The sequence below is a fragment of the Apium graveolens genome, chromosome 7, assembly GCF_009905375.1.
Source record: "Apium graveolens cultivar Ventura chromosome 7, ASM990537v1, whole genome shotgun sequence".
Taxonomy (NCBI): domain Eukaryota; kingdom Viridiplantae; phylum Streptophyta; class Magnoliopsida; order Apiales; family Apiaceae; genus Apium; species Apium graveolens.
In genome coordinates, this window is record NC_133653.1 from 271,637,172 (window position 1) to 271,652,806 (window position 15,635).

The window sequence follows — 15,635 nt, forward strand, 5'->3', positions numbered from 1 at the left end:
AAAACACTTTTAAGTACAAATTTATCTTATTTCGGATTATATTCGGTTCAGATAATATATGATTCGGTTTTGTTCGGTTCTAATGTATAATCAAATATAATATTTCGGATCATTTTCGGTTAAACTTTCGGTTCAGGTAATTTTTGAATCAGTTTAATTTAATTTTCGGATAATTATCAATCTCGAATCGGATCTCGATTTCATAAATTTTGATCCGATGGATCTGGACGCATTTTGCCCGGTTTACATTTCAGTGACTAAATAATGTTTTTGCGATATTTTATTGAGCAGAGACAAGGATGAGCACTTGTAAGATATAAGCACTTGTAACTTGTGAGTTTATAGGATGAGCACTTGCTACCCATTTGTGAGCCTACCAACACTTTACCTGAGGAATGTAAAACTGAGAAAAGGTTCACCTTAATATTTTACATAGTCAAGCAATAGGGAGGAAAAATCAACTCTAATTATCATAATCATAATTTAGTTTATTGTTTTGATGCCGGAGGATCCTGCCTTCTACATCCAACAATGCTCCAGAGGACTGAAAACTGGTAAAAGGCTAAAAGCACGAGCACTGCATATCGTACGTGGTTGAGACTCAAATCCGGTAACAATGTAGTGAAGCCGAAAGCACTGGTCTTATTTAGTAACCTCATTTACCTGTTTTCAGTTTTTTATGAGCGCTTCCTAATGTGCTACAAGCTACTCCAGAATCAGCATCAGCTAAACCATTTCCTAATGCTTTGACTAAATTCGCAAAGTAAGTTTCAGTCACAGTAGTGAGATTCGCTAGCTTTTCACGAAGAGTACTATTAAACTCACCTGTAGTGCCATCATGGAGGAATTCTGTAAGCTCCTTTTCAGCGCATTGATTAAGCTTTTCTAAAGCAGCCTCAGCCCCACCTTGCAAGCACCCAAATAACCTTGTCTTTGCTATATCATCCTCTGGTAAATAATAACCATAAGCATACGTCCACTTCAACACTCGCCTACATTCAACTATCTGTGTCCATGCATCCAAAACAAACTCCAGCTAAGAACTACGATGAGCATGTTTCGCCAAAAGCACATCAAGATTCATAGTTCGCATCTTTTGATTAAATTACTAAACCTCACTTAAGTAGAGATAACAAATTTAAGCGCATGCAAGAGCTTCAGATCCTTGAGAAATCTTGTCCTTCTCAAAACTATTTGTTGCAATTGCACACTTCAAGAAAACACCTATAATAAGAAAAGGGAGAATAACAGATTATCCGATGGAAATGACTACAATGACCTAATCTCGTCCTGTTTGCCTTACCTCTGCTAGGGCCACGGAAACAAGCAAATCGTGACTATAAAGCTTGCCCCTAAACAAAACACCTATACCTCAACTTATCATCATCACTAACAATTGATTTAACCAACTCCGAAGTCACAAAGGCATCACACTCCGAATCCAGACACCTCAACGACAAGCATCCGGATCCCTGAACTAATAGAATTACTAATATACCTCTTCTTACAACATAAACAATACCAGTGATCACACCATACACAATTACTAACTTCACAAAAACTTACAAAATCATCGAAACAAATCGAACAATTCAATTCACCTCTCTCGATATTCCCCTTACTTTCCACCAATTTGACAGCTTTTCGAATCTCTACTGATTACTGAAATGTGGTTAGAATTCGATGCACAGATTCTTAAAAAAAGTCCGAAATACCATTATTTGGCAAGAAAGACCTAAATAAGCACATCTAAGTGCATAATTTTAGCATCTGTTCCAGGTTAAAGAAGTAAATTTATGCGCTATATCTGATTCACATTTTACATATGTTTCGCTTTCATGAGAAGTCAAACCTACAATATATCAAAAGAAGTTGAATTCTAGGTTATTCTAAAAATGATAGGGTACTCCTTCTAAACAAAGTGTCTGAATTGGTTAACAGTGTAAAAGGTATCTATAAAAATAAAAAAGAGATAGAAGATTCACATAATCATATATAAAAAAACTCCATTAATAGATACTCCCTCCGTCCCAATACGTTCTTAACATTTAAAACGAAATGATCGAAAAACATTTTACGGCTCTTATCTAGTAGAATTACATGAATTATTTAAAAAAACATTTTTCTTATGAATAAATATTAAATGTTTAAATTTTTATTTAGAAAAAGAAATTTTTTAAATTAAGTCATGGAACTATACGAGATAAAAGTTAAAATGCGTGTCGAACCATTTGTTTCAAATGGTAAGAACTTATTGGGACTGAGGGAGTCATATAAGTTCCAAACTTACCTCATTAGTTATAAATGTACGAATATTGCTAAAATGTTAAGATTTCTAAACAAAGTTGAGTCAACCGCTAGCCTGAATACCAGGGTATTCCAGTAATAAGGTGAGTCATTGCCAAATTTGTTTGAGAATTTAAAAGAGGAATATATCACGACACGAGAAATGGACCAAAATGTCACCATTTCATTAAAAAATGCCAAAAATGTCATTATTGAAAAATAAGGCCCAAAATGTCACCTCAAGACGGTACATCGTGTACAGTTTTGAAACAAACCAAAACGCTACACGATTTAGCGTTTTGATTTTTTCTTTAATACCACAACGTTACTTCATGTAGCGTTTATGGTTCTTTTTTGTTTTTTTTTCTTATTTTGAACTTCTTATGGTGTATTGTTTAGAAGGCTGGAAACACCACTTAATGTTACGTTTTCAACATTTTTTTATTTTATATTTTAAATTTAAGAGTATACCCTAATTTAACAAATTTTAATTTTCTAGGGTTCAACAATCCCCTTTTAGGTTCTAGAAATATTAAAATTAAAATAAAAAATCACCAATTTAGGGTTTAGAACCTAATTTAATCCTAGGAACCAAAGTGTAAACTCTAAACTAAATAATTTGAATATTTAAAGATATAAACTAATTTAATAATTTTTAACATTTAAGAGTTCACCAATCACTTTTGGGTTTTGTAAATATTTAAAACTAAATTAAATAATTTAAGAAGGAATTCTAAATTAAACATTTTATTACTTTAGGATTCAACAATTTTTTAGTTGGGTTTAAAAATATTCTTATAAATAAATAATATGTGTAAAACACTAAATGAAGTAGTATTCCGGGCCCAAAACACTACTTCAAGTAGCGTTTTGAACCAAGTAAACAAATTGCAAAAATGGAAAACGTTGGTTTTTGGTAAGTTATGAGGAGAAAATTAATAAACAAAAAAAGAAAAGAAAAGTGGATGAGTACCGGCGTATGGAAAAAAAATTAAAAATTATAAACGCTACATTAAGTCACGTATGAGGTGACATTTTGGGCTATTATTTCCGGAAATGACATTTTGGACCATTTTTCACCTCAAAGTGACATTTAGGGCCAACACCCACACGAGAAATGGACCAAAATGTCATTCGTTACATTAATGACACCGGGATAAGCAAATTAATTTGCGAAATTTGAACAAAGGAATGTAACACTTAAAACGTCATTCTTTACATTAATAATACAAAAAACATAAAATTCAAATCCATGTACATATATATAAATTATGCTATCAAAATGTTGACTCCAGTGGATATTAGTCCGTTTACTATATGTTACATCATACAATTTCATAGATTATTAGAGACCATCAAGTAGACCGGTAAGATTGTAGCATATAAAACCTCAATTGTTTTCCACAAGGCACCAAACTCCCATCTTATTCGAACTCTATAAAGTTTGTAAACGGTTGCAAATTATATTTCATTCGTCATTCCGACCCTAGTACGAGGAATCTGCATTGCCTTTCCCCTCTACCTGAAATTTTTCCTGAGAAAGCTGTAAGGGACAATAATTTTGTTGAACCATGAGAAATCTTGTTTTGCTATCATCCCTGTTTCCCCAGAAGATAAACTATGCATGTTGTACAAACTGCATCTCTTCTCCAATAATAGTTACTGTGATAATTTTGTTTGAAATATTGGGTGACTTTGCTGCTCAAAATGATTTAAAGGAGCTTGTTGAAGAAATACGCGGTGAGTCCTTCAGTTGTAGCAATGACTACTCGATGTGAATTGGTTCTTACTTTTACCTTCTCAATTTTGTTTGCTAATTCCTGTATTACATTTGTGTCATCAAATGGCTCAGGTGCCATCAGTTTATCCTTAGCTAGCCCCTTACCAGCTTCAACAATATATTGTTCATGTCTCATTAACTCATTTAAATTTTTCACAAGCAATCTTCGAACTCACTACGCTCCTCTATCTTATCTTTGTATCCATATCTTATCATATAAAGGAACATCCTGTACTCTCTTGGTTTAACATGTTTGAACAAAAATCGCACCTCAAGCATTACAATACTGATAGGAATGAGCTTCAGGGACACAAAAACCAAATAAATAGATTGCATATTTTCAATTAAATGAAGAAATATTGATGGATTTTCATGACAAACTCTTAGTATAATAGGCCAATTCCGGGGACTCGATTTATGTTTGAGTTTGTTGCCAACTTCTGTATGTGACTAACATGAACCTTATTATCGACCGCAAACTTGTACCTTTAAACGTACACATAGTGCCATATTTTCACTATTATCATCAAGACAAGTGAAAGTATAATAGGTAGATAGCTCCTTGTAGGAATTTGGACATGAAAGCTAATAAGTATACCCTCCATGATAAAAAAAATTGTAAAGAATAACATGATCCACCATAATTTCACTTTTCATATGATAAACATTATAAGACTGACCAGACATGTGAAGACGAGCATAACACCTACAACAATGATCTTTGCAAGAATGTAAATTTTATTATAGTTTCAGTTCAATATTTGACCCTTAATTACCAAAATAATAAGTGACGGTGCCAGAGTTTCAACTAATGTTTAATACTCCCTATGGGCATTGCCAATCTTTTCAGTGGTCTTAATAGTGAAAGTCACAAAAATTGAGAAAATCATAATCATGTAGTTGAGAACTGGAATGTTAACCTGACCCTCGTACTTTGCAGAGGTAAGAACTACTTTCATCCAAGGAAAACAACCTAGACTTAAAGCCTGAGAAATAATCGCAAAAACTCCTGATATCATACCTTGATTAGCTAAAACGGCAGCAACAATCGCAACCACAAACAAAGCCATTAAATCGTTTCTGAATGAATAAATCAATCATATTTATTCGTTGTTGGAAACAATTTAATGGCCGTTGCAGTTGCTGCTACCATTATATCTAGTCAAGTTATGATAACAAGAGCTTTTGCGATTATTTCTCAAGCTTTAAGTCTAGGTTGTTTTCCTATGATAAAATTAGTTCTTACCTCTCAAAGTACGAGGGTCAAGTTTACATCCCAGAGCTCAACTACATGATTATGATTTGATCCACTTTTGTGACTTTTAGTTTTAAAACCATTGAAAAGATTGGCAATGCATGTGGTGGATATTAAAAAATTGTTGAAACTCTAGCACCGTCACTTCTGGTTTTGGTAATTAAGTTACAAATGCTAAACTGAAACTAATATAATAAAATTCACATTCTTGCAAAAATCGTTGTTGTACGTGCTATGTTCATCTTCACGTGTCTGGTCAGTCTTATTATGTTTATCATATGGAAAGTGAAATTATGGTGGACATGTTATTCTTTACAATTTTTTACTATAGAGGATGTATACCTATCGGCTTGTCCAAATTTATACAGAAGGGTATTTACTTATTACACTTTCACTTGTCTTGATGAAAATAATGGAAATATGGCAGTACGTGTATGTTTAAAGGTACAAGTTCGAGCTCGATAATAAGGTTTCTGTTAGTCACATTCAGGATTTGGCAACAAACTCAAACATAAACCGAGTCCCCGATATTGAGCCACTATACTCATAGCTTGTTTAGAGAATTCCACCAATATTTCTTCATTTTATTGAAAATATACAATTTATTTATTCGGTTCTGGTTTTGGTATCCCTGAAGTTCATTCCTATCAGTACTGTGATGCTTGAGGTGCGATTTTTGTTCATACATGTTAAACCAAGCAGGATGTTCCGTTGTGTGGTAAGATATGGATGAAAACATAAGATAGAGGAGCCTACTGAGTTTAAAAACCAGCTTGTGTTAAACTTGAAGGAGTTCATGATACATGAATAATACATTGTTGAAACTGGTAATGTACTAGCTAAGGATGAACGGATGACACCTGAGCCCCTTCATGACACAAATGTGATACAAGAATTAGCAAAGGTAAAAGAAAGAACCAGTTCATCTACAACTCACACCAAAGAGTCATTGTTACAACCGAAGGACTCGCCACATATTTAGTCTTCAAGGTCAATCAAATTATTTTAATACTTCAAACAAAATTATTATGATACCTATTCTAGGAGTATTCTAGGAGTTGGAGAAGAGATACAGTTTGTACACCATGCAAAGGAGAGATCCGTAGTTTATCTTCTGGGAGAAATAGAGGTGATAGCAAAACAAGATTCCTCCTAGTTCAACAAAATTATTGTCCCCTACGCCTACAGCTTTCTCAGGAAAAAATTCAGGTAAAGGGAAAAGACAGTGCAGATTCCTCATAGTAGGGTTAGAATGACATGAAATATAATTTGCAACCGGTTACAAAATTTATAGAGTTCGAATAAGATGGGAGTTTGGTGTATTGTGGAAAAGAGTTGAGGTTTTACATGCTACTATCCGACAGGTCTACTTGATGGTATCTAATAACTTGTGGAATTGTTTGATATAACCACTATAACATATTGTAGACCGACTAATATCCATTGGAGTCATCATTTTGATAGCATAATCTATATATATGTATGTACATGGATTATTAATATGAATAATGTAAATAGTGACGTTTTAAGTGTTACATTCCTTTGTGCTAAATTTTTTTTGATTATCCGAGCGTTATATTCCTCTGTTCTAAATACTCAAATAAACTTGGCAGTCACTCACCTTATTATCCGGCATACCGTGTATATAGGCTAGCGATTAACTTAGCTTTATTTAAAAATCTAAGCAATTCAGCAATATTTATACATTTATAACTGAGAAAAGTTTAGAATTTTTAAATATCTATTTATGAAGTTTTTTTTATCATGTGAAGCTTCTATCTCTTTTTCATTTTTACCTAGTACATTGTTAAACAATTCAGGAACTTTGTTTAGAAGTTGAGTACCTGGTCATTTTCAGAATTCTATGGTTCAACTTCTTTTGATATATTAAGCCACATTGGGTAGGTTTGACTTCTCAGATGTACAAAACTCCCAACTTTGGAATACTCTTCCTTTGACACGAGATCAACATGAGCACCAACTAATCGTTTAACTAAAAGATTGCTTGGCCAGGGTCCTTGTTTAGCAGAACTTGCAATGGGTAAAAAACAAATCCTACAACATTCATATATATATATATATATATAAATTGAAAAAAAAAGATGAAAATCTTAACAGAATTACCTTACATTCATATATAAGATAACAGTCTAGAATTACCTTAGAAGTTACGATACAGTCTGCCCCTTGAGCCACAGCATCTGCTAACAGGAATTCAAGTTTCCGGACTTGTTACTACTTAATTGCATTCCTGAAAGATTATCATGATGTAACATAGCAAAGGGGTAGTCGATTATGAGAGAGTATACTTTTGGATCATGGCTACATCAAGAACTGAAATTTAGCACACAAAACAATTTTCCTACCATATCACAACAATAATCTAATAAAATTGAGTATAATATATTGACAAAGATACATTATATTACTTGAGTTTTCTCAAAAGATACAACACTACACTAAAAACAGATTCGTCACCCTGGATAACGACATCAGGAGATCAGCTCACCAGAATGCATATCAATAAGTACATATATTATCGAAATAATTGAAAAATGTACCTGTCGAAGAAGAAATAGGCAAAAGTTTCCCCAAATTTCAAGTCAGTGCCTTCTGATGCTATCAGGCTCTCGGAAATCACTTTTGCCCTACCAATCTTGTATGAGATGTACAATATTAATGTAATAGAACATAGAAGTTAGATGTATATATACATGTGTGCACATCTTTATTAGACATATTGTCATATTCAATATCCATTATCACCTCAGATTTTCAGCTCTTTCTTGTAATAAAAAATATAAACAACATGACAACTGCTTGATCAACACACATTTCTAATGGGCCAAATGAGTTTTTATTCCAAGTCATAAAAACATATATAACCCAATTCCAGCATGAAATCAGAAAGACTTACAAAATCTCTTTGCTGGGTAGAAAATCCAATGGCAATATGAGCTATCAAGGCCAAATAAAAACAGTGGCAATCAATTACAATTCTTTGATTTTGTGATTCTACGGACTTTCTGTTTTTCCAAATAGATGCTAATTTTTCCCAAGGAAGTAGTTCAACAATTTCTGTAACCATCAGTACACTTGGTGCTTGATACAAGAAACATGGCCTATCTTGAACTTGACATGTAGTTTCGACATCAAGACCCTGTCTAAGCAGTTCACGCAAGACTGCATTGGCACCTAGTCACCTAGTCACTGCAATGACCAAATCTCGTCCTGTTTGCCTTACCTCTGCTTGGGCCATGGAAAGAAGCAAATCATGAGTATAAAGCTTAGAATCTGCATGATTAGGGGCAGATCGCCCAATATCTAGCACACGCTCCTCTTCTCCAACCTGAATGAAAAGAAAGTGGATATACATAGCCACATTCTTGAATTCATATAAGTTGTAGACAACAAAGATTCACACATACTATAATTTTTTTTAAAGTGTGTTAGACAAGGAATTACATAATGAAAAGATAATAAAAGAAAGCGAGAAAAGGAATCAACAAATTTCTAAAGAGCTCCAGGCAACCAAGCCCATGGAATTCGAAGAGATGCCTTTGGTAGAATGTCTGCTCTTGTATTACCAGCATACTCCGGCTTAAAAAGTAGATTGTCTCTCACATCCACTAAAAGATTCTGAAAAGAAGTACCCCCCAGGTTACGCGGCATGGATTCGTCGAGCACATGTGACTAGATGTGGCAAATATGAAATAACACATAATAACTGAAAGGAGATTACACTATGTACTAGGGATATAAAAAATTAGCGGTGTAACCACCAGGTGAGATACAACAGCATATGTTGTGTATCCTTCATCAATTTCAGAGCTCTTCAAGTGCATGACTGCCTTACCAATCTCATCTATCTTAGCTTGATCAGGAACGCGAAGAAGTTGCAAATTTCTAACAAGAAAGTGAGGAAGAATTTAGCAGAACAAATTTACAGAAAAAGTTGACTCTAGCTTGATCAGGAACGCGAAGAAGTTGCAAATTTCTAACAAGAAAGCGAGGAAGAATTTAGCAGAACAAATTTACAGAAAAAGTTGACTCTACCCGACAAAGTGCCAGTTGGAAATTATCTTTTCAAATGAATTAAGATACCCAATAGATAATATGGGATCAAAATCACGAGGCATGATATGTAGATGTTTGAATAATTACTACACTGTAATTACACAAAATTAGCATAGCATTCCAACTTGATTGCACCTCAACAAAAAATTATAATCATTTCAAAGCAGAACAACATTTTGGTCATGGTATTAAACTGTTCAGTGTTCTGATGGCTTAATCTAACAAGGTGCAGAGTTATAAACTACATTTACACCCTGAGGAATGCTCTTCAGTTGCCATTTCATGACCTTATTTCTTCCTGAACACTATTTACGGGTTTTAATAAAAGAGAAGCTGCAACTTATTATTAAAACCTCTTCTAACTATGCTTGAACACATAATATTTGCACTAAATGAACTTTGTACTCATAGCACCAATTGTCAACCACAACCTACACCAAAGTAAAGCTTACATAAATTAACATATCAATCTAGAGGAATTGCTATGACATCACAAGATATCTACCACTCACACCCACCCAAGATAAAGGCGAGCATAAACTCAATTTACAGTAAAAGCTAACTAAATTACAAGAATCTACCAACTTAAATGTTGCCCATAATCCGAATTTTTTAATTCACTCTCATTCACACACACAAGGTACACATACATTGCTCTCTCTCTCTCTCTCTCTCTCTATCTCTCTCCAACTTCATCTCTTCCTATAGATCTCTCTCTCCCTCCCTCCCTCTCTCTATAGCTTCATCTATCTCCCTCTCCCTCCCTATCCCTATAACTTCATCTACGTCTCTCTCTCTCTCACTCTCTCTCTCTCTCTCTCCCCTCTTATAGCTTCATCTCCTTCTCTCTCTCCCTCTCTTACACACACACAGCTTAAAACTCATACAAGCACTGATACACAAAAAGAATAACAAATATAACAGTAGACACACAGCTTCATACATACATTTCACGCGTTTGATACAGCACTGACATACACACATATAAACACATACATAAATAAACCGGGTAGCAAGAGACCGGAATATCGACAAAACCGCTCCGATTACCATTCACATTACCACCACCACCACCACCACCACTACCACTACCACTACTCTTCTCCACGCACATTCACATTCACATTCGCATCACTCCTCGCCGCCGCCTCGACTCTCCATCTCCTACATCTCCTCTTCTTCCGAACACATTCAAAACCCAAAAACTAACACTACCACTGCTCCTCACTAATCCACCACAAATCTCACTCTTATTACTCACCAATTTGGTGTTCATGCATACACACAACTCAGGAACCGCTCCGATCGTCGCCATTCACCAGTCCACTCACTAATTCACTCACTCGATTAGTTTCAACATTGTGATTTGAAGGAAATACAAACCTAATTACAGAATTAATTGTGTAATTGTGTGTAAGAGAGATAGAGAGAGAGTAATTGTGTGGGTGTGTCTGTGTGAGAGAGAGATTGAGATAAGAGAGAGAGAGAGAGAGAGAGAGAGAGAGAGAGAGAGAGAGAAAGAGAGAGAGAGAGAGAAAGAGAGAGAGAGAGAGGGTGGGAGACTGGGAGAGAGAGGGAGGGAGACTGGGAGAGAGAGGGAGGGAGAGAGAGGGAGGGAGAGAGAGAGAGAGAGAGCGAGACCGGGAGAAATTTTGATATACAGATGAACAATTCCAGTACTCTTTTCTCCATGTGCTTGCTGTGAATTACCAGCTTGCTCATGTGCTTGGTGTGTGAATTATCTGCTGGTCCCCGCCTTCTTTCACCAGAAAGCCCAAAATAGCGCCAAATTTAAATAGGTAGTCCAAAATAGCACCTTACAAATTAGTGGCCCCTGCCTCGCACACACCTAATAGTTGTGATATACTCTCTCAACGTTACTTTTCGACGCGCTTTTCGATACTCATTTAAAATATATTTTTACATAATATTTTTTTTTTTAAAAAAAATCTGAAAAAAAGGTTTCATATTTAAATTTTTACTAATTTTTTTTTTAAAAAAAACCATTTTTATTGAAGTCTTGAAATACGTATAAACAGTATATGTAAACTGTACAGCGGGACGGAGGGAGTATGCGTTAATGGTAAAAGGAACTGATCGGGATCACATGTTGAGGGAAGGTAGTAAATTGACAGTTATATCGATCTCGAAAATATAATACATGATTCATATTCATTTTATATATAATCACAAGCTGAAAAAATTCGTATTCGATTAAAATATGTTCCCGAATACGAGCAATTATATATTCGTTCAGATCATGCCTTGTACTTTTTATAAAATAATTCTACCCGAATATGATCCTTGGTCCGTATTTGATTGAAATTCAAATTTAAATTATAATTTTATCTCAATAAATTTTTAAGAGCATAACAATTTTATAATTTTTTCATGTTTTCCATTAAATTATTTTTCTATCAATGATGACTTGCACACCCTTAAAATGGATGCGAATATGGAGTGGGCAATAAAATTTCGACATAAAACATATTTGAGAAATTAAATAGACAAGATATAGATCAAATTCGATCTGATAGTGAAATCGTGTAAAAAGTTCGAGTGAAATTTAATTCAAATTCATATTCGGTAAAGTTAAATGGATTATGATATGTATGAAGACATATACGATTCAGATGTATTTCATTGACAACCTTGTTTTATGGCATATATCATTACACAATTTTCATATCTAAATTATGCATTTCAGTTAATTAAAGATTTTGTACACCCCACCACGATGTCGTTGATTTAGATTGTGACTTTAGATGCTTATCATTCCAAAATTTCAAATTTGTATTCACCGGGAGACATATAAGTAAGTGAGATATAGGAAAGTTGTTTGGATACGACTATACTAACAGTTCTCCGGATTTAATTATCACAGTTTGAGCTGTTTGATATTGTTGGACAGAAATTATGATTGGGCCATGTATAGAGTCAGGTTTTAGATTTATTCGGCCCAATAACATTGTCCTGAGGCCAGAGCAGTGTTTGTATTCTCTTCCTCACGTGTGGTTGGTAAGGTCCAGTTTGCTTCGATACAACTCAATTATATAAATTAAAATTTTCTGGAATTAAAAATTTAAATTGAATAATGGAATTTCAATTTTCATGATTTTTATAGTCATAATAAAACATGTAAAATTAATTATTCTTATTACAGTTAGATTACCATTCAATATAAAAATATCCTCTTATCATTTTGTTCTGTATACAGGGCAGTTCAAATCTTGTCCATTCGGACGAGTGGCGGTGTAATTTTTTAATTACATATTTCAATTGATGGGAGGATTGTATTATGTTATGTAGGAATATATCGAAAAAAATGAAAAAAAATAGTCAATTTCTGAAAAAATTTAACCAAAATAGCCATTCGAAAAAAAGTGACCAATTTTAGCCGATTCAATACTTCATTGTCAGTTGGGTATCCCAATTTGTATAGGATACTCCACTAGTAGTGGAGTATTTCACATATGGGATACTCCACTGACACTTGGGTATCTCATATAAAGTGAATACTCCGCTGATAATTGGGTATCCCATCGGCTAAAGTTGACTAACTTTTCACAAATTGATCATTTTTGTTAATTTTATGTAAAAATAGGCTAAATTTGTATTTCACCCGAAGACTAAAAGTAGAAAAACAACCAAATTCGACGAATTCATATAAGTGCAAAAAGCGAATAGCGTTGTGCAACTCCCGCCATTGCCTGCACTCCCCGGACACGTCTATTCGGTTCGCAAATCTCCAACTCAGTCGATCTCCGGTTGACCCTATTGATAGCCTTCCTTGAAAGCCCCTTCGCTCATCAGTAAAGTGCTCAAGAGCTCTTCCGCGCATTTTTTTATGGTTTCAACAAATACACTTCGACGAATTCACACAAGTGCAAAACCAAATTACGATAGGTTCTTATCTTCATCAAGAACAAGATGGAACAAGATGTTCCACCCTGACGAGATGTGAGCCCTTGTGAGTCCATGCCTTACTAACAAATCAAACAGAATGAGCTAAAATAGACAGAATCATTTCGCACATTTACGGAACGATTACTTCTACTGCTTCCCTTGGGACCTAGATCAGACTGTGTCTTAGTTCTTTCGTCCCAAGTTTATCGGATTCCAACCGAAGGGAAGATCAAAGAAATTTATGAACAAAATTACGTCAGGCCAGATTACAGAATTACACCCCAACTCTTCAAGCACTTCGAGAAGCTCCAATGTTCAACATATTGAACTGATAGAACATATATGCATCATGCACATAACTTATATATAACACAATTTATCAACTCTTTACCTAAGGAATGATAAAATGAAAAAAGGTCCCACTTAATATATTACACAGTCAAGCAACAGGGAGAAAAATCCAACTCTAATATCATAATTTAAACTACTCAAGGTGGCTGGATCAACCAACTCTTTTGTGACTCTTTTTACCTTATTGTTTTGATGCCAGAGGATCCTGCCTTCTTCATCCAATAATGCTTCTGGGAACTGAGCACTGCATATCGAATGTGGTGAGAATCACATCCGGTAACAATGTAGAGAAGTAAAACATGTTTCCGGTCTCAAAGCACTGGTCTTTTCAGTTGCCTCAATCACCTGTTTTCACTTTTTTATGAGGGCTTTCCGATGTGCTACAAGATACTCCAGAATCTACATCTGCTAAACCATTTTCTAATGCTTTGACTAAATTTTCAAAGTAAGTTCCAGTCACACTAGTGAGATTCGCTAGTTTTTCACGAAAACTACTATTAAACTCAGCTGTAGTGCCATCATTTAGAAATTCTGTTAGATCCTTTTCCGCGCAATGATGAAGCTTTTCCAAAGCAGCCTCAGCCACTCCTTGCAAGTACTCGAATAATCTTGTCTTGGCTATATCCTCCTCCGGCAAGTAATAACCATAAGCATATGTCCACTTTAACACTCGCCTACATTCAACTATTTGAATCCATGCATCCAAGACAAACTCCAGCTGAGAACTACTTTGAACATGTTTTGCCAAAAGCACATCTAGATTCACAGTTCGCATCTTTTGCAAATCCGAAAAAGATTTTTTCATAGACTTGTTATTAGCAGCCCACCTCTCAAAATAATGTGTATACCTCTCCAACGATCTCTTAGCCCTTTGCTTCACTTTCTCCTCCTCATTATAATTCTCCTTAACTACACTCCCCGCATAAGCATTACACGGTTTATACCCATGATTCCTCCAATCCTCAAGACACACCCAACAAAATGAATACCCACATGGCGTCCTACACGTCATATGCATACACCCGTCATTCTTCTCAATCGGCCTCCTACACTTCGGACAAGGCTTTGTATACACAAGTATCCACGTCGTATTCTCACTCTCCGCATTATTCTTCGCCACCCACTTAGCCACCGTCTTACAATCCACCGGCCGATGTCCATCCTCGCCACAATTAAAACAAAAACAATAACCACAACCACAAACAACATCATAACCATCTCCACCATTGCCACCAAAATCATCATACTCAATCGCAAAACCACAATCCGGCCCCGGACACCACTTAACCCTCTCATTCCCTTCCACATAAGCCCCTAAACACAACACCTTATACCTTAACTTATCCTCATCACTAGCAATCAAATTAACCAACTCTTCCGTCACAACCGCATCACAATCCGGATCCGGACACCTCAACGACAAGCATCCGGATCCTTCCTTAATAGAATTACTAATATACCTCTTCCAACAACATAAACAATACAAATGATCACACAAAACACAATTATTAACTTCACTAACACTTACAAAATCATCAAAACAAATCGAACAATTCAATTCACCTTTTTCGATACTCCCCTTACTCTCCACCAATCCGACAGCTTTTCGAATCCTCTGCTCATCCGCAAACCAATTCTCCTGCAATTCATTAACATTCCACTTAAACTTATTAAGCAAAACCCTAGCAGTGCCATCAGATACATACAACGAAGCCGTGATTCTCGCAATTCGATCGTGTTGGATGCGTTTGATATCATCTGATGACAAAACCTTGTATCGCTTCTTGTGGATGTCTCCGGAGTTTGTCTCCGGCGTAAAATCGGAATCCATCGAAACGACGTCGTCGTTGCTGATGTCATAATCGTAGGAGATGTTGTCATCTTCACTATCCATGGTGAAATATCAAGAAGGAGAATGATGTGTATGTAAATAGAAGATATACTTACAAGAAGATGTGTTTATATACAAGAGGGCCAGCA

At 35.2% G+C, this 15,635-nt stretch overlaps 1 protein-coding gene and 1 long non-coding RNA gene across 4 annotated transcripts; both read right to left on the minus strand.

The window, feature by feature from the left end:
• Window positions 1-253: 253 nt before the first annotated feature.
• LOC141672718 (uncharacterized) lies at window positions 254-11,155 on the minus strand. 3 transcript variants are annotated; one of them, XR_012555681.1, is made up of 5 exons: window positions 8,239-11,155; window positions 7,883-7,977; window positions 7,482-7,572; window positions 826-1,224; window positions 254-750 (listed from the first exon to the last, which is right to left on the minus strand). It is a non-coding gene; the product is annotated as an uncharacterized LOC141672718 (long non-coding RNA). The 3 variants fall into 3 exon arrangements; XR_012555682.1 differs by having other exon boundaries at window positions 254-1,224; window positions 7,883-7,969; XR_012555680.1 differs by having other exon boundaries at window positions 254-1,224.
• Window positions 11,156-13,570: 2,415 nt separating this feature from the next.
• LOC141671861 (putative E3 ubiquitin-protein ligase ARI7) lies at window positions 13,571-15,635 on the minus strand. Its single transcript, XM_074478270.1, has one exon. The coding sequence runs from the start codon at window positions 15,547-15,549 to the stop codon at window positions 13,993-13,995; it is 1,557 nt and encodes a 518-aa protein (XP_074334371.1). The 5' UTR covers window positions 15,550-15,635; the 3' UTR covers window positions 13,571-13,992.